Source organism: Suillus paluster (genome assembly GCF_016628075.1).
Source record: "Suillus paluster strain FC165 chromosome Unknown EDB91scaffold_26, whole genome shotgun sequence".
NCBI lineage: Eukaryota > Fungi > Basidiomycota > Agaricomycetes > Boletales > Suillaceae > Suillus > Suillus paluster.
In genome coordinates this window covers 161,149-176,566 of record NW_024537586.1, presented here as the reverse complement: position 1 = coordinate 176,566, position 15,418 = coordinate 161,149, and the positions used below count along the sequence as shown (strand labels likewise).

The 15,418-nt window shown below is 49.6% G+C and overlaps 5 protein-coding genes across 5 annotated transcripts; all 5 read right to left on the bottom strand.

Moving 5' to 3' along the window:
* Positions 1-40: 40 nt before the first annotated feature.
* Positions 41-2,024, bottom strand: EDB91DRAFT_1282957 (uncharacterized protein; the record flags this gene model as incomplete). The annotated part of the gene is made up of 6 exons (XM_041324757.1): positions 1,267-2,024; positions 869-1,197; positions 592-784; positions 367-510; positions 198-301; positions 41-136 (listed from the first exon to the last, which is right to left on the bottom strand). Exons 1-6 carry the CDS (start codon positions 1,937-1,939, stop codon positions 41-43), a joined length of 1,539 nt encoding a protein of 512 aa, XP_041177121.1. The 5' UTR covers positions 1,940-2,024.
* A 2,336-nt stretch (positions 2,025-4,360) lies between these two features.
* On the bottom strand, positions 4,361-5,223 carry EDB91DRAFT_1053422 (uncharacterized protein; the record flags this gene model as incomplete). The annotated part of the gene is made up of 2 exons (XM_041313752.1): positions 4,361-5,017; positions 5,071-5,223. 2 exons carry the CDS (start codon positions 5,221-5,223, stop codon positions 4,361-4,363), a joined length of 810 nt encoding a protein of 269 aa, XP_041177120.1.
* EDB91DRAFT_1133298 (uncharacterized protein) lies at positions 5,032-5,996 on the bottom strand. Its single transcript, XM_041318730.1, has 5 exons — positions 5,675-5,996; positions 5,548-5,622; positions 5,445-5,483; positions 5,302-5,391; positions 5,032-5,256 (listed from the first exon to the last, which is right to left on the bottom strand). Exons 1-5 carry the CDS (start codon positions 5,788-5,790, stop codon positions 5,238-5,240), a joined length of 339 nt encoding a protein of 112 aa, XP_041177119.1. The 5' UTR covers positions 5,791-5,996; the 3' UTR covers positions 5,032-5,237.
* A 3,263-nt stretch (positions 5,997-9,259) lies between these two features.
* Positions 9,260-9,916, bottom strand: EDB91DRAFT_1082129 (uncharacterized protein; the record flags this gene model as incomplete). The annotated part of the gene is made up of 4 exons (XM_041315460.1): positions 9,260-9,411; positions 9,630-9,700; positions 9,773-9,827; positions 9,859-9,916. The coding sequence occupies 4 exons, from the start codon at positions 9,914-9,916 to the stop codon at positions 9,260-9,262; spliced, it is 336 nt and encodes a 111-aa protein (XP_041177118.1).
* Positions 9,917-13,528: 3,612 nt separating this feature from the next.
* EDB91DRAFT_1347117 (MT-A70-domain-containing protein) lies at positions 13,529-15,349 on the bottom strand (the record flags this gene model as incomplete). Its single annotated transcript, XM_041325908.1, has 5 exons — positions 14,886-15,349; positions 14,492-14,837; positions 14,323-14,434; positions 14,063-14,204; positions 13,529-14,024 (listed from the first exon to the last, which is right to left on the bottom strand). Exons 1-5 carry the CDS (start codon positions 15,287-15,289, stop codon positions 13,529-13,531), a joined length of 1,500 nt encoding a protein of 499 aa, XP_041177117.1. The 5' UTR covers positions 15,290-15,349.
* Positions 15,350-15,418: the final 69 nt, after the last annotated feature.

Here is a 15,418-nt window from a genome sequence, read left to right as displayed (position 1 = left end):
TCCCGAAGAAAAACGCCATCCAATTGATGAGGCGTGACGTTCACACATCAATCCGGAAGCTCATCACCTGTGGCAAATATGCAGCACCTGCAAGATCAAGGATGTGAACGTCGTCGAAAACATCATGGCCATTGAACTGTGTGGATGGATGTCAGCATTCGTAAAGGACATCACAGTTCGAAGGTACAAAGACTCACCCCTCCAAAGACAAACAACCTGCTGTCGGCAATGATCGTCACGTGGTATCCGCGCGCGGAAGGGGGTTTGCCTTTAACAGTTCGTGGTTCGTATAGGAGGTGCACTGTTCTCAAAGGGTCAGTTCGTCTGCATCAAAATCAGAAAGCCGTCCAGTAGACGTGCACCCACCAAGGTTAAATAAAACAACCTCGTCCCTGTACGCCCCACCATCATGTCCACCCACGATAAAGAGGTAGCTTCCAACTTGAGTAGAGGTATGAGAAAGCCGTCGGTGAGAGAGAGGGAGTTTGAGTCGAGTCCAGGCGAGAGTATCTGTAGGGGAAACCACTTAGTAATCAAGACTGAAGGAAAGACCAGAGTGGAGGGCACAAGACATCAAATGAGATGACCCACCAAGGTGTAAACACCACACATCTGAAAAGCACTCCCTCCCATCGCTCCCTCCAATCACGATCATTACGTTTCCTACTAAATTGGCAGTATGGTATCCCCTCGGTGCGGGCAGCTCACCGGTCGTTTCGATGCGGGACCAGCGAAGCCCGTTGCTTGTAGAGCCACCAAAAGAGCCACCCCCGTATGAGTACGTCTATTAAAAGACACTTAGTACCGTAATAGTGCTGCCAAAAAAAAAAGTACACACGGATTGCGAGGTAGGATCTAGCCGAGAAACATCAAGCGCCCATAGATCATTGAGGGCTGTGAGGCCATTCCCTCCTCCAAAGATGTAGATTTTCCCGTTATACAGGACGGCGGTGTGGGCACGACGCGGTGCTGGATGGAGAGGGGGATTCTGCGGTGGTGATGAGGATTGGGAGTGAGGAAAGGAGGGACAGAACCAGGAACGCGTGGTGGTGTCAAATATGTATGTGCTGTCATAGTACACTGGGCCTTGGCCCCCACCGAAGACGACGATTTTACGGTCGACAAGGGTGGCAGTATGGGCACGACATGGTGGTGGGATGTCACCAAGAGTGTCAGGATGTGACCAGTGCATTGTGTCTACAGCCCACCCACGACCCCATCAGCATCTCACAAATACAACATACATCAAAAAGAAGGGTGACTGACCGGTGTCAAAACAGAACACATCCCTCCAACACCCTTTATCGTCACATCCTCCGAATAACCATGCAATATGGTCTACAAGCGTGACCGTATGAGCCCTGAACGCACGCATGGGCAGGGCGCCATGGACTGGAGCACGTGACCAGTACATGGCGGTTGCAGGTGCCGGAGGATCGTCAGAGTGCGGTAGACGTGGGGTGGTGCGGATGCGCTGGTTGTTCTTGGACGGGTATTTACCTTCCTTAGCAGAGGGAGAGGAGGGACGCCGTTTGATGGAGGAGGTGATGGATTCGGCCGGAGCTGCGGTGGAGGAGTGGCGCAAAGAGGAAGGTTTCCGGGAAGCGGAGGTACGGGGTGTACCGGGCATTATTTGGGTTGGTGTACCAGAGCCCGCCGTTGTAGTGTTCACAGAAAGCTGCCCACCGACATTAAACGTGGACGTTGAGGCCGTCGCTTGGTGGGTCATGTACGGTGAATGAGTACTACCAGTAGTATTAGTACTGCTAGTCTGGAGCGCTGGCGAACGCCGGGCATCGTCGTGAAGGGAAAGTGAGCTCATGGTATCATTATCGTCGTCGTCAACTGGCGCGAACAGAAGGGTCGACACCGCCGTTGAGTTTGTCGCAACAGACAGATCTGGGTTGATATCTGTCTTTTGCCGTCCCCGGTGCGCCATGGTAATGTTACGAGTTATCAACCCGTGGGAGTATTTTGCTGTAGCGAAGACCGAATACGAGACTTTCTAGTCAGGATAATTAAAGTACAGGGGTACATATTCTACCGCTGCTCCAGAGCCTCATGCACCACATTCTTCAAACCTTGTACTAGTGATATAACATCCTGTGTATACGTCTTCTCCGGACTTGGATCTCGCTGACTCTGTATTCGCCGCTTCAGCATCTTTAGAGCACTACCCACATGATGATCGAGCTGCTTTAGATAATTCTTTGAAGCACGACCATCAGTCAAGTATTTCCTTGAGCTCTCCACCAGAGCCGGCAGAACTTCCACGCCATCATCATCTACAAGTAGAACATTTGTGGCAGCAGCTGCATGCCATGCATCTTTCGTGAGTTGCCACCATTGCCCTTCTGTAATTACCGGCTCGGAAGGAGCAATTCGAAAGAAGAATCCGACAAGATAATAGGGATGTAGATGGCATCGAAGGCTTGGCTCGATGATATCCACACATCGCTGAACACAGTCGTTTCTGACAAGATTTTGCTGCCAGTTTGGGTTCCTCGCGAGGGCGAACACGAGACGGAGAAAACAAAGGTCGCGTTTCGCATTGAAGAACTCTTCATCAGGCGAGGGATTCGTGGCGATGCGGAGAAGCACCCCATCTTGTGATATTCTGATTGAAGCTAGAGCTGATCGGGTATCATGAGCCGCCCGCAGGGCGGCATGACGCACATGACGGGGATGTCCTGCCCCCATGAAGAAGGCAAGACTCTGGACGTATGCTAAGTGTTGTTCCGTTGGACTTCCGAGCCTTCGCATCCCACTCAAAACAAGGAGGATATGGGCAACCACCTCGTCATCGTCAGGATTGTGAAGATTATCAAGATAGTCCACTAGCCAAGAGAAATCGTCGAACGACCGAGTGTCTCCGTCCCACGAAAACTGCCCTGACCAGACACTATCCGGCTGGTCCAATTGAATCTGACCTTGACATCCTGCTGCGACGACAAATTTTAAGATGCTCCGTATGTCTGAATCCCAGTTTGATGCTTGAAATTCTTCCAAGCGAGCCTGGTCATAGACCTCCCTGCAATAATCGAGATTCCTCGCAATGAATTCTCGCTTGAGCACGCGAGCATCATAAGGCGCAAGATGAAACAAGTCGAAGATGATCCTGCGAAACTTGTGTCCTAGCGAAGTGTTTTCAAGGAATCTGTGCGGGCAACATCGCTTCACCGAGTCATTGGGACAAAGAAGGCGTTGGAACTGTGCAGCCAGAATTGTTGATATCTGTCTAGCAGCATCACTGCAGAAAAAAATATAAATCCTCGCAATGATGAATGGTGATGTTCGTACCTTTTATCAACCCTTGCCAACGCCTTCCATTCGAACTTATAACCCAGCATTTGGCAGGCAAGAAGAGCACAATTGGCAATGATCTGCCCCGACGGCGCGGATGACAGTAATTTGTCGATGACGTGGATGCCCAAGTCGGCGAGCTCAGGCGTGACACCCTCCTCGAGTAATATGCAGTACGGTAGAATATGTGACAACCACACCAGGGGGGCGTCGGATTCGCATCTGTGCAATTTTCCCAGCAGCCGGACAACGCTATCGTTCCCGAATACCTGTCTTCCCAATCCCAGCATGGAGACCATCGAGAGGTTTGGATCCAAAGGTTCGATGCCTTTCCATAAACGTTTAAACCTCTCCCTTTCTGGCCCGACATCGAAAAGCTCCCGAGGACCAGAGCGAGGGAGAATTTCGCAATAGATATGATTCAAGGCCGTTGCGCATATTATCGCCCTCTCTTCTGACCGGGGAACGAGCTGGTCTTGAATGTCGAAACATGTCATGAAAGTATTTCGAAGCTGGTATAATATGTCGGAGATGTCGAGATTTAAGGGCCATTCGATCTCTGGCACAAGACTCGCAGCGGCGAGGAAAACTTCAGGATCAGTAGAGGTATCCAATAGCCATTTTACGGCGGGTGCATCAAGAGACAGAGCTGGAGCATTCGGGATATCGAGCGGCAGAATATGCTCGGATGTTATGTCCGAGACTGCAAGCTTCGGTGTGTTCGCTTCTTCATCCTGCGCTTTTGGAACAGGTTGTCTGGCGAGCGATAACAACCAAGTTATGATGGCTGGGATGTAAGAAAATATGACTGCTTTCATTAGATGCCAGAGTAATAGCGGAGGCCCCCAGATAGTGATAGAGGCCAGTGTCAATGCTATGAGCAATGCTTTGTGACAATCGGTTAACACGGGGTTGTAGTGACGAGTGGACCAACAAGTACCTTCTGAATATAACGCTTCCCGTATGGCATTTTCACATATTTTTGTAAATCCCCGCACGGATTTTCGTGTATATTGCGCAAAACTGAGGGTCCATCGAAAAGCCGGTCGGAGAAGCTCTAAATGTTGAAGGTCAGGCTCGACAAGGTTGCCATTGATGCGTAAAGGGACGACATACTATCGACACCGCACAGTCGTAATACGGCGGAAGATGGAGTCTGGTACGGACAAGCAGTCGAGCTTAACGAAGCAAGAATAGTAAATGAATGGAATAGAACCCCGAATACCACCGTTGCGACAACTACCCAAGCAGTGGAACGCTGCTGGTACCACAGGTCGGCACTGATAGAAATCCCGAACAGCAGTAGTGAAAATTGCAGTAACACGGGAAAGAGATGAACTACAGCCTCGAAATGCCATACGTTCAGCCCGTCCATCTTCATCTGCCTGCGTCTCCCACGATCTTCAGGTGAGCCATGGCCATAACGGCTCGCTTTGTAGTAGCCAAGCCACTGCTTGCCCATGACAGCACCGAATGCGGCGAGCAGACTCACTGAAAGACTCGCGTATGCAATAGCCTGGGTCCAGATGTCTATCGAGGATGGTGACCAAGTCGACGCCGGTACTGCTGGCGTTGTCCCAGGTGCAGAAAGATTGCCCAATCCGATCTGAACCAGCTGGGTCAAGAGGGCGTTGGTCGTGTCGCTCGGATCGGCTACGAGATCTGTCCCCATTGATATGATGAACGAGGTGTTCACCGCCGAAAAGAGACCAGACTAAAAATGTTCGCTTTTAGGACAAGAAAGGTTTTCACAACATGAAACCATACAAAGAACAAGACGATGTCCATATCGCTATTGTGTCGTTCCAGAAACTCTCCCTCACTTTCTTCAGCTACTCTCATGTGAGTAGCCCAGAATCTCGAACGGACGTCCTTGCCTCCTTTCACAGCAATGGTAGAATCCTTCAGGACGTCCGACATTTCATCCAGCCTGCTTAATATGCTTTGAAAAATCTTGAATTAGTGAATGATAGTGTTCCGAATCACTTGCATACAAACCTAGCGAGAATGTCCGGCTGAGCACAAGGTGGCGTTTGGACATTGATCTCTGGACCAGCCTGAGTCTCTTGTATTGGGGTACCATTGTTCCTATATGGTGCGTGATGTTTAATTTTGCATCCCGATGATATAAAAATACGAACTGAACGCCAGAGGTACGATAAGCACCTCCTGATGTGTTCCTGGATTTCGGAGTGAGTTTATCAGTGCTGCTGTTCACTTGAACTTAACATGTGACAGACTTACGTCTCAGTCCTGGCGCCGATAGTACTATTGACAGGGAATGGGGCTACAATGGGAATACTGCCATCCACCTGCGGGCTTCATTCAAACTCGTCAGTTTTCTAGCCTCATAAACAATCGAATGACCAACATTCCCGGAGCCTCAAGACGGACTTGCACCTCACTCGAATTGGCGCCCCCTTGAGGTGAGACAGATATAGTTCCAAGCGGCAATAGTAAGTGGGTTGGAAAAGAAAGAGGAAGCATCTCGGGCGAGGGATGAACGCCGGGGGATCAATCATGATCTCTTAAAAAGTCCGCCTTGCCTCACAGCCAGCCTATCTGTGTTTGAACTCGTCCCTGAGAGACACTTGGGGGCGATACTTTTGGGATAGTTCAGGGACACTGTCGCCTAAGTACCTCTCCACCAATGAGAGCGCGCGCTTATGGCTGAAGAAATGAACGTAAACTAGGCCGTGGCAGTGTTGTTGGCAATTGCCGGCGAACTTAGAGGGGTCCGTGGCAAAACTTGGCACAACTACTTAGTAGTAGTACCAGAGCCTCAGAGGGCGACCTTGGACAATCTGTGACAGATTTCCTTCACAGATTCGCCATCAATCCACTCAGTTCAGTAATAGTATCACTATGTTTTTACCATTTGTTGAACTATATCATTTGCACCATTCCTGCACTTGGGACTCGTCTTGAAATGTCCAACGACAAGCATCCCGGCAGCCACCCACCAGCCAGAATCCTCTCCGATAACTTCACGGAACTCGAGCGAGTCGATAACAAGTCCCGCCGAAAATTCTGGAAGTGTAACTATTGCACTCCAACCAGTGACAGTGGTCAACGCATTGAAGGACGAGATAACCACTGTCTCTTGCATCTCACAAACTCCAAAGGCTGTGAGTCACAGCCTGTGTCCTTGGGAGTGCAGATCTTTGCACAGGTTCTTATCACCAGCAGTGCATAACGGATTGGCATAAGCTTGCGTCTTTCTAGCTGATTTGGATACTGGTTTACTTAATACAAGGCACTGGGTGGCGCATACCACTTTCGACTGAGCAATGGTGTTCGGCTCCTCGGAGTCCTTCCTCGCTTTTAATGATACGGCTGTAGGGCAAATGTGTTCATTGTTGAGTACTTCAGGGCAAGATGCAATACACGCCCCAAGTTGAGGTGAGTGTATTGTATCAGCGCTACAGAATTCATAAGGGAAGTTTTCTAAGGTTATTCAAGAGTCTGGTAAGACAGCAGGGAAATGTGTACAGAAGCAAGTGGCATATTGATCAACTCTGCAACGAACTGCATATTGTACGATCAACCACTGTACCAACGCGAAAGCAGAAATACGACTCACTGTCGCAACATGCTCAGTCTGCCAAGTTCATCGGGAGAGGGTTAATGGCAGTACTCGATATCGCCGTATTCCTATTGGTACAAGGCGCAAAGGGTGAGCCATGGGGTTGAATCCTGGATGCAAAGTGAATGACTCATACTCACACCCGTCTTACAAGTGAAACCTTTGCAGCATGCTTCACCGGTCGCCGTGGGGCCATTGCAAATTCCGTATTCAGTCATGCATGCACTGATAGACATAGATGTTGTCAAAGCAGCAGCGACAGCGATGAAGAATGAGAAACGCATGGCTTGTGATAGGTAATATTGGATGCGTCAAGGGGGATCTCGAGTGAAGGCTGATACTGGCAGTAGGACAATGGCTTGCTTTTATGTCCTAGAAATTATTATTTTTTCTGCGAAGTACTCTGCAGTTCTGTCAGAATGGTTGCAGGCGGGCTTCAGGGAGAGAGTATAGGCAGAACCACAAGGTCGGCGGAAAAACAACCCATATGGACACAACCTAGTAAGGAGTGGTGGAGATGCACCTTGTAGGCAATGGCGTCCACCTGATAATTACGGTTGAATGTACATACTATCATGTCCCTTGCAATTGGCATCCCCCAAGTCGGCAGTCACAGTATTTTTGTGACAGAAGGCGACACATTGTAACGAAAGTATCACGTTTTCCCGCCAAATTGTGTTGCCTGCCGACTTCTGGGGGGTGCCGATTGCAGGCAACACGATAGTACTTATGTGCAGAAAGGCATAAGTGGAATCTGAGACGCACGCCACTGTGGCACCGGGTGATTGATGACGAGCGGAATTCAGTAATGATGTCAAAACAGAATAAAGTGGGCATCGCTGGCATGATGAAGTTCAGATCAAACAGTAAACCGGACTTACGAGGATCAGCCGGCGAGCAAGTCCATGGGCACCAACAGGCGGCACGCATGTTGTGTAAATACCATGAGATGAGTGGGTGCGATAAACAACATGATCTTACTTACAAGTTACCGAACTTGAAACTTGATGCATGATGAACATAAAATCAGGGAATTGGACACGGATGCCGCGTGATGAGTCTGCGCACTGCGCAGACTAGTACTAGTACTTTTCCCCAAGCCATACCTTGAAATATTAATAAGTCGTTCCTTCTTTTTCAAGGACTAGTACTTACTAGGCCCCAGAGTCTAGACCAAGGCTTGAAAAGGGTACAGGTCTGGGACAAATAATCTCCGTGATACCGGTCGTGAGTCAGTTCTCTACCGAACCACTACCTACGGTTTTGGTTCGATGATATCGAGATGTTGTGAACAGGTGCGGGCTTGAGTTCGGGCTGTCTTACCCCGAACCAGTCCTGAACCGCACCCCGGCAACTTTAGTCGTGACGGCCTGGGTTTTTTTATTTGACTTTGTTTCTTAGAAGGTGCGTTGGTGTCCCTTCAGGTGCTTCCAGCTTCGTCTGGCGTAGGAGTCGCTGATACGATCTAATGTGGACCGAGCGTTAGCTCGGGTGGGACGCAAGCAGGTGGAGCCGCTGGGAGGGTGGGAAACCTGCTTACGAGTTCGAGATATACCATGCCACGTGATTAAAGGACTAGGCGCAGAGGACGGCGTTGACCTTGCTTGGTGGTGGACTTTTCTATCGTCTTTTGGAGTCGTCCTATGATGTTTAGTTTGGCTGTCTTGCCCCGGGCTGAATAGTGGAGTTGCTTTTCACCTCTCTCCCCTGTTGGAGTCCGAAGAGTCCGAGACAGCAACGACGGCCGAAGCGTAAGATACGAGCGAAACCAAAAGTGGTCCGAGCGAGCGACGCTTTGACGTCGGCTACAGCTCGTCCATATTGCAATGTGTCGTTTGCGACGATACGTATATTTTTCATCTCTATGCTAACCTACTATAAGAATTCGATTACTTTCGTACGAACATCTCAGCTCCTTCAGAGACTGAGATATACTTTGTTTCCTATCAGATCGTCCCGTCCCGCTCGTTACCAATCACTTTATCCTCCCTATGACGATCGGTTTGGCCGTCTTTCCCTGGGCTGAATAGTGGAGTTGCCTTTTACCTCTATCATTCTCTGTATCTTTCACAACTGCTGTCATCGTACGCCGTCCTCTTTGCATGCTATGTTGTTGCTGCATCTATGTCATCGTGTATTCATCCAGATTTTGTGTCACTGGCGGTTTCAAGCTGCCTTGTCATCAGCGCTCAGCCTCTGTACTTACCATCACGAAACAAACAGGACTACAAAACTAAAATGGATAAATGATGCCAGCGAGAGCAAAATGATAATAAATCGGTGCCGAGGGTAGGAGAGGTTACATATGGCATGTGTCACATATCTACATCAATATCGTACTCGAGATCTTCCTCTATTTATTCTCGCTCATCAAGTGGCTGGGGAGGAGCAGTGTCCGGCAGAATCTTCAACGGCAAAGTTCGAGTGTCCTCGAAAATAGCACCCCTTTCCTTCTGAACGATTTTCAAGGACATGTATTTTTACGTGCATGTACTTCGACGTCGGCTGAATATACCGGATTTCTTGTGCATCATGCAAAAACGGGCGCAAGTCGAGTAACACGAGTGTCTTTTATCAATGCCAGAGTTCATGTGGGATATTTTATAATGTTATTCAAGAGTCTGGTCGAGGCCGCAGCATGGCATTTTGTATAGTAGTAAGCATATTGATCAACTTCAGAACCAACTGCGTATCGTTCGATCAACCACTGTACCAACGCGAAAGCGGAAACACGACTCACCACCGCGAGAAGCTCGGTCTGCCAGGCTCATCGGGAGAGGGTTAATGGCAGTACTCGACATCACCGTAAATCTATTGGTACAACGCACAAAGGGTCAGCCATGGGGTTGAATCCCGGATGCAAAGCGAGCGACTAATACTCACACCCGTCTTACAAGTAAGACCTGAGCAGCATGCTTCGCCAGTCGACGTGGAGCCGCTGCAAACTCCATATGAAGTCACACACGCACTGACAGACATAGATGTTGTCAAAGCGGCAATAACAGCGAGGAGGAATGAGAAACGCATGGCTTGTGCTAGGTAATATGGGATGCGTCAAGGGGGATCTCAGATAATAGCTCTGATACTGGCAGTAGGAAGACGACTTGCTTTTATGTCCTAGAATATATATATATATATATTCAAAGTACTCGGCAGTTCTATCAGAATGCAGAATGGTTGTGCCAGGCGGATTTCAGGGAGAGAGTATCCTGAGGCAGAACCACAGGGTCGACGTGTAAACAATCCAGAACATGTGAACTGTAAATATATTGACTTTAACGCAACCTAGTAGTATGTGATGGAGATGCACCTTGTAGGCAATGCCCAGAATACCATCACCGTTGAATGTGCATAAGGCGAGGGTGGAATCTGAGACGTACTAACGCTTTCGTGGCATATTGTCCGGGGGGGAGGGGGGGGGGGGGGAATCCTAGCGGCGGATAGAGAGGTCGTCAGCAGTACTATAGAACTCTATCTGCCTCGGACTTACACATAGACACCAAGAAGCACTGAACTCGTGCAAGTTTGAATCACACGATATACCCTTAGAGCTAGGGAGAGGGATCAATATTTGCCCGAACTACAACTGTGAATACTGATGAATCCGGTCATCGGCTATGGAGGAGAGCAGTACTTACTTAACAGTTGTCTTTATGAAATAAGGTTCTATGCAAGGCAGTCGGGAATCAGCAGGATTCGAAACGTCAGATAGATAACGAATGAGTTTCTTCTGCCACCCACCCACTCCCACCTCTAGATCCTTTACGGGCATGCATGCACGGATCTGTTGGACTGAACACCGGCCAGGTCTGTCCGGTTCACCACGTTATGATGCTCGATACTAGGGTATCTAACACGGTATCCAGCTCGATGCCAAATATGTGCGCTACACAAATGTACAATACTTAAGCTTAGACTTCCAGAGAAACAAAAATGATAAGAACTCACTGGAGGTGCCAACGCCGAGACCGATCCGGCCGGACCCAGCCGAACGGTCCGCCATCCTCCGGTCAGTGTCCACTACCGCCAGCGACTACTACTTGCCCGCCGTCTAGCTCACCTCCGCCAACGTCAGTCAGCGCGCTATCACCTACGCCTTGCCTGTCACCACCACCACCACCACCATCACTAATGAAAACATGCGAGAAGATGAGAAAAATATCGTACATGAGCCGTAATGATCGGAATGAACGCAAAGCCATGCAGACGCAAGCATCGTGTGTGCAAGCACTTCCTTGGAGGTTGCGTTGTGGTAACGCATCACTGCAACCGCATCTGATGCTGCGTCTTAATCCGCGCGGTACATGCAGAGTTAGCCTACATTTCTTTGAAGTTTGCACGACCTTTACCGTAGTACGACCCTACGTAACATCGAATTTTCATATTGAGGGTAGGAGGAAAACGAGGTTACAAATGACATGTTTGAGACGTTCCAGATCTATTTATTCGCGCTCATAAAATGGCTCAGGTCTCAGGAGGAGTAGTGGCCGGCAGAATATTATATATTAAGGGCGAAGCTCACCATTCTGAATCTTCAGGGACATGTACGTACACGTAGTTCGATGTCGGGCTGAATACATCGGTTTTCTTGTGCATTCATAAGTACGCAAGTCGAGTAACACGAGTGTCTTTTATCAATGCCACACAATTCATGCGGGAGGTTTTCTAATGTTATTCAAGAGTCTGGTCGAGGCAGCAGGGAAAATTGTACAGAAGTAAGCATATTGATCAACTCCCTAACAACTGCATCTCGGTGATCAACTGGCACTGTAACAACACGAAAGCAGAAACACGGCTCACTGTCACGACGTGCTCAGTCTGCCAAGCTCGTCGGGAGAGGGTTACAGGCAGTACTTGACGTCGTAGGGATCGGCAGGCTGTTGGTACAAGGCGCAAAGGGTGAGTCATGGGGTTGAATCCCGGATGCAAAGCGAACGACTCATACTCACATCGATCTTACAAATGAGACCTTTGCAGCATGCTTCGTCGGTTGGCGTTGTGGGGCCGCTGCAAACTCCGTTTGAAGTTATGCATATATTTACACCAGCAGATATGGATGTTGTCAAAGTAGCAACAACAGCGAGGAATGAGAAACGCATGGTTTGTGCTCGGCAATATGGGATGTGTCACGGCAGATCTCGAATAATAACTCTGATACTGGCAGTAGGAAGACGACTTGCTCTTATGTCCTAGAAGATAGTTTTTGCGGAGTACTCGGCAGATCTATCAGAATGGTTGCGCCTGGCGGGCTTCCGAAGGCAGAGAGTATATGCAGAACCACTGTAGGGTCGGCGGATAAACAATCTAAATCACTGTAAGTGTATGAAATCTAACACAACCTAGTACATAGTGGATAGTGATGGAGATGCACCTTATAGGCAATATCGAGAATACCGTCCACATGTTAATCGCGGTTGAAGTTGAATGTACATACGTACAAAAGGCAAAGGTAGGATCTGAGACCTAGCGCTTTCGCAGCATATGGTTCTGGAAACGGAGAGAGGTCACCGGATGTGTCGGGCAACGTAGGCACTCCGTGGAATTATGGAACTCCATCTATCTCGGACCTACATATAGATGTCAAGAAGGGGACGCTAGACTCCTTGAATCACATTACCCCTCGGAGCTGGGGAGAGTGCATCAACATTTGCCCGAACTACGACTGTGGATACTAATGAATTCGGCCGCCGGAAATGAAGGAGAGCAGTACTTACCTGATAGTTGTCTGCGTGAAATAAGGTGGTACGCAAGGCAGTGCTGAATTCGAAACTTCAAATGGACAACGAATGAATTTCTTCTTCCACCCATTTTCACCTCCAGATTCCTTATAGGTGCACGTGCACGAATAACCCATCTGTCGGACTGTACACCAGGGTTCCGACACAAATTATTCGTGCATGGCTACACCTTCCACTGAAGGAATCTCCACCGCACAGTTCGGATATGGTCTGGCGTGCCACTCTCCGTACCCCCTCACTGCTTTGTGATAAACTATCATGAGAAGGTAAAGGGCAACGAGAAAGGCGGCGGGATGGACCATGCTAGGCATTAATTGAACAGAGCTGAGAGTGGATGATAGGCTTCCCTCCCGGTAACTCCCGGGTGACTGAACTCGGTGTCAAGTCAAACCTCAGACAGAACTGACCGACCAATTCCTGGATGTCCTGTGCTTCGAGTTGGATTCATGTGGTCCTGCAAAGACGAAAACTATGTAATATACAGAGTTTGTGAATGGCTTTCTCCGTGCGTAGAATTTCTAAAATGATCTGTGGGGCTTCGACAAAACTTTCAAGGACAATGAATTATCACATAGGTAACCTCAGAAGATGAATAGATAGCACTACAGTTTGTAGGTAAATAGTAATGACGGCGAATGTGGATAGGTTACATTGAGTATGTGCATGTCCAGTGATCTGCGTACTAATTCTACACCACACTCACAAGATTGATCATCATCACTGGAACCCGTCGTACCCCTGACCCCACTGCCCCATCCCCATACCGCCCATACCCATCCTCGAATTTCCCATACCCATTCCCATGCCCATGCCCGGACCCCCTACCCCCATTCCCGTATTCCCCATCCCCATGGCACCGCCCATGCCGATACCAGCCATCATTCCCTCATCCCACATTCGATCACCATCCCCTACCCATTGGAATGTAGCGCCCAGGCATATCCCCAATTCCCATCACTCCCATGTTCCCCATGCCCATCATGCCCATGTTTCCCATGCCCATGCCCATCATATTCCCCATGCCCATGCCCATGTCCATTGGCATCCCCATCCCCATCATTGGCGACACCATCATTTGATTCTGGGAAGGCGGACGCCGGGAGAGCTGCATGTTCATGTTGGGGTCGGCGTTCATATTTCCCGCATTCATTCCCACCCCTGCACTTCCTACGCCTACACCACCACTGATGCCAACGCCAACGCCAACTCCACCACTCACACCCGAGTTCCCAGGACGCATAGGTGATTTCGGGCGAAGAGCGTCAATCTCCTGCGAATTCGGCACGACGGCCTTTCCTCCTGCGAGTGAAGCCAAGTGGCGAGTTGCTTCTTCCCATGCATCTTTGTTCCATGAGTGCACGGCCATCACCCTCCGCAGTCCGCGCATGCTCCCCCATCTTGGAGCCCATCACTTTCAGTGAGCACTGTGACCCACCCGCGGCGGAGGGACGAGCGCGCCCGCCCAAAAAGCTCAAGACGGCGCGTGCCGAGACAGAAATTTTCTATGAGGGTATACATTTCGGGTGGTTTGCGCATTGGGTCAGCGGGGTCGCCTTCCCAGATGATGACGTCGGTGTCTGCATATTAAATTAGTCAAGTGTTCGTTGCTCCAGAAAGGAATGGGGTGTAGACATGACACACAGTCTCAAAGGAATATGAACGTGGACCGAATTGCAAGTAGGAAACTGGACTCACCGACGTTGCAGTGAACGAACCAACTGTCAGTCGAGCGACGTACCGTGCCACGGATACCCATGAGGCAATGCTGTTTTGTGCGGGTCAGAAGAGAAGTGGTAGGTGGGTCTGTCTATGTAAATAGCGTCAGTTTACAGATAAATGAGTACGGAGAAGTTATGACGCGCACACCCGGTCCGCGATTGGTGGTGTTGTTGGTTTTTACCCATACAACATCTTCACACCTACGGTAGCCCCACTTGGCAAGGACCTCGCGACCACGTTCGAGACCCTCTCCTGCGCCACTTCCTACCCACATGAATACAAATGAAGGGTCAGCTGCAAGGGAAGGGACAGGAAGTGCTTGGAGATCGTCCCAGCTAAACGATGAGGAGAACGGGGGATCCAGGAGGATTACGTCGAACTTTTGAGGGTGTAATGAAGAAAGGTGAGAAAAGGGAAGGAAAAACGGAGGTGTAGCATGCGCATCGACAGACTCCTTTTTCAGGCCGAGCAGGCGCTGCTGCTTCGGGTATCTGCAATTAACATGAGGTCAGATGCGGAGTTGCAGGTGGGGGACGCACTCCTCAAAACGGCGGGAAGGCTCTGCACCGAGAACCCGGTTCTGTGGCCACTCACCGCTGTCGACATACCGCTGCGAGTAGTCATTGCGGATTGTTTCCTCTTCAGGGACATAGTTTGCGTATCGGGCGACCCTCGCACGCTTAGCAGGTGGGAGATCTGGGCGCTGCGGGCGAGTACGGTGTGCGAGTTGCGGTGATGACGGTGGGGACGGTAATGGTGACGGTGCAGGTGAGTCAATGATTGGGAAATTTACCAGATCGTTAGGTGCGGTGGCAATGGCACGAAGCTGCCGTCGATGTGCTCGCTGTGAGTTGCGCACGTTTGTAAGTAGCTCCCGATGGGACGTGAGCAGACTGTGTGCATAATTTAGTACATCTGTCGTGCTGGTTACTGCTGTCGGCATGAGGCCAAGATCTGTAATAACCTTCGAGAGTAAGTACTTGGGATATGGCGGTTAGTCCTTGGAAAGGTCGTTCACACTGAACCGCCCTTGGTGACTTGCCTCTTTTGGTATATTCATTCGGATAACAAT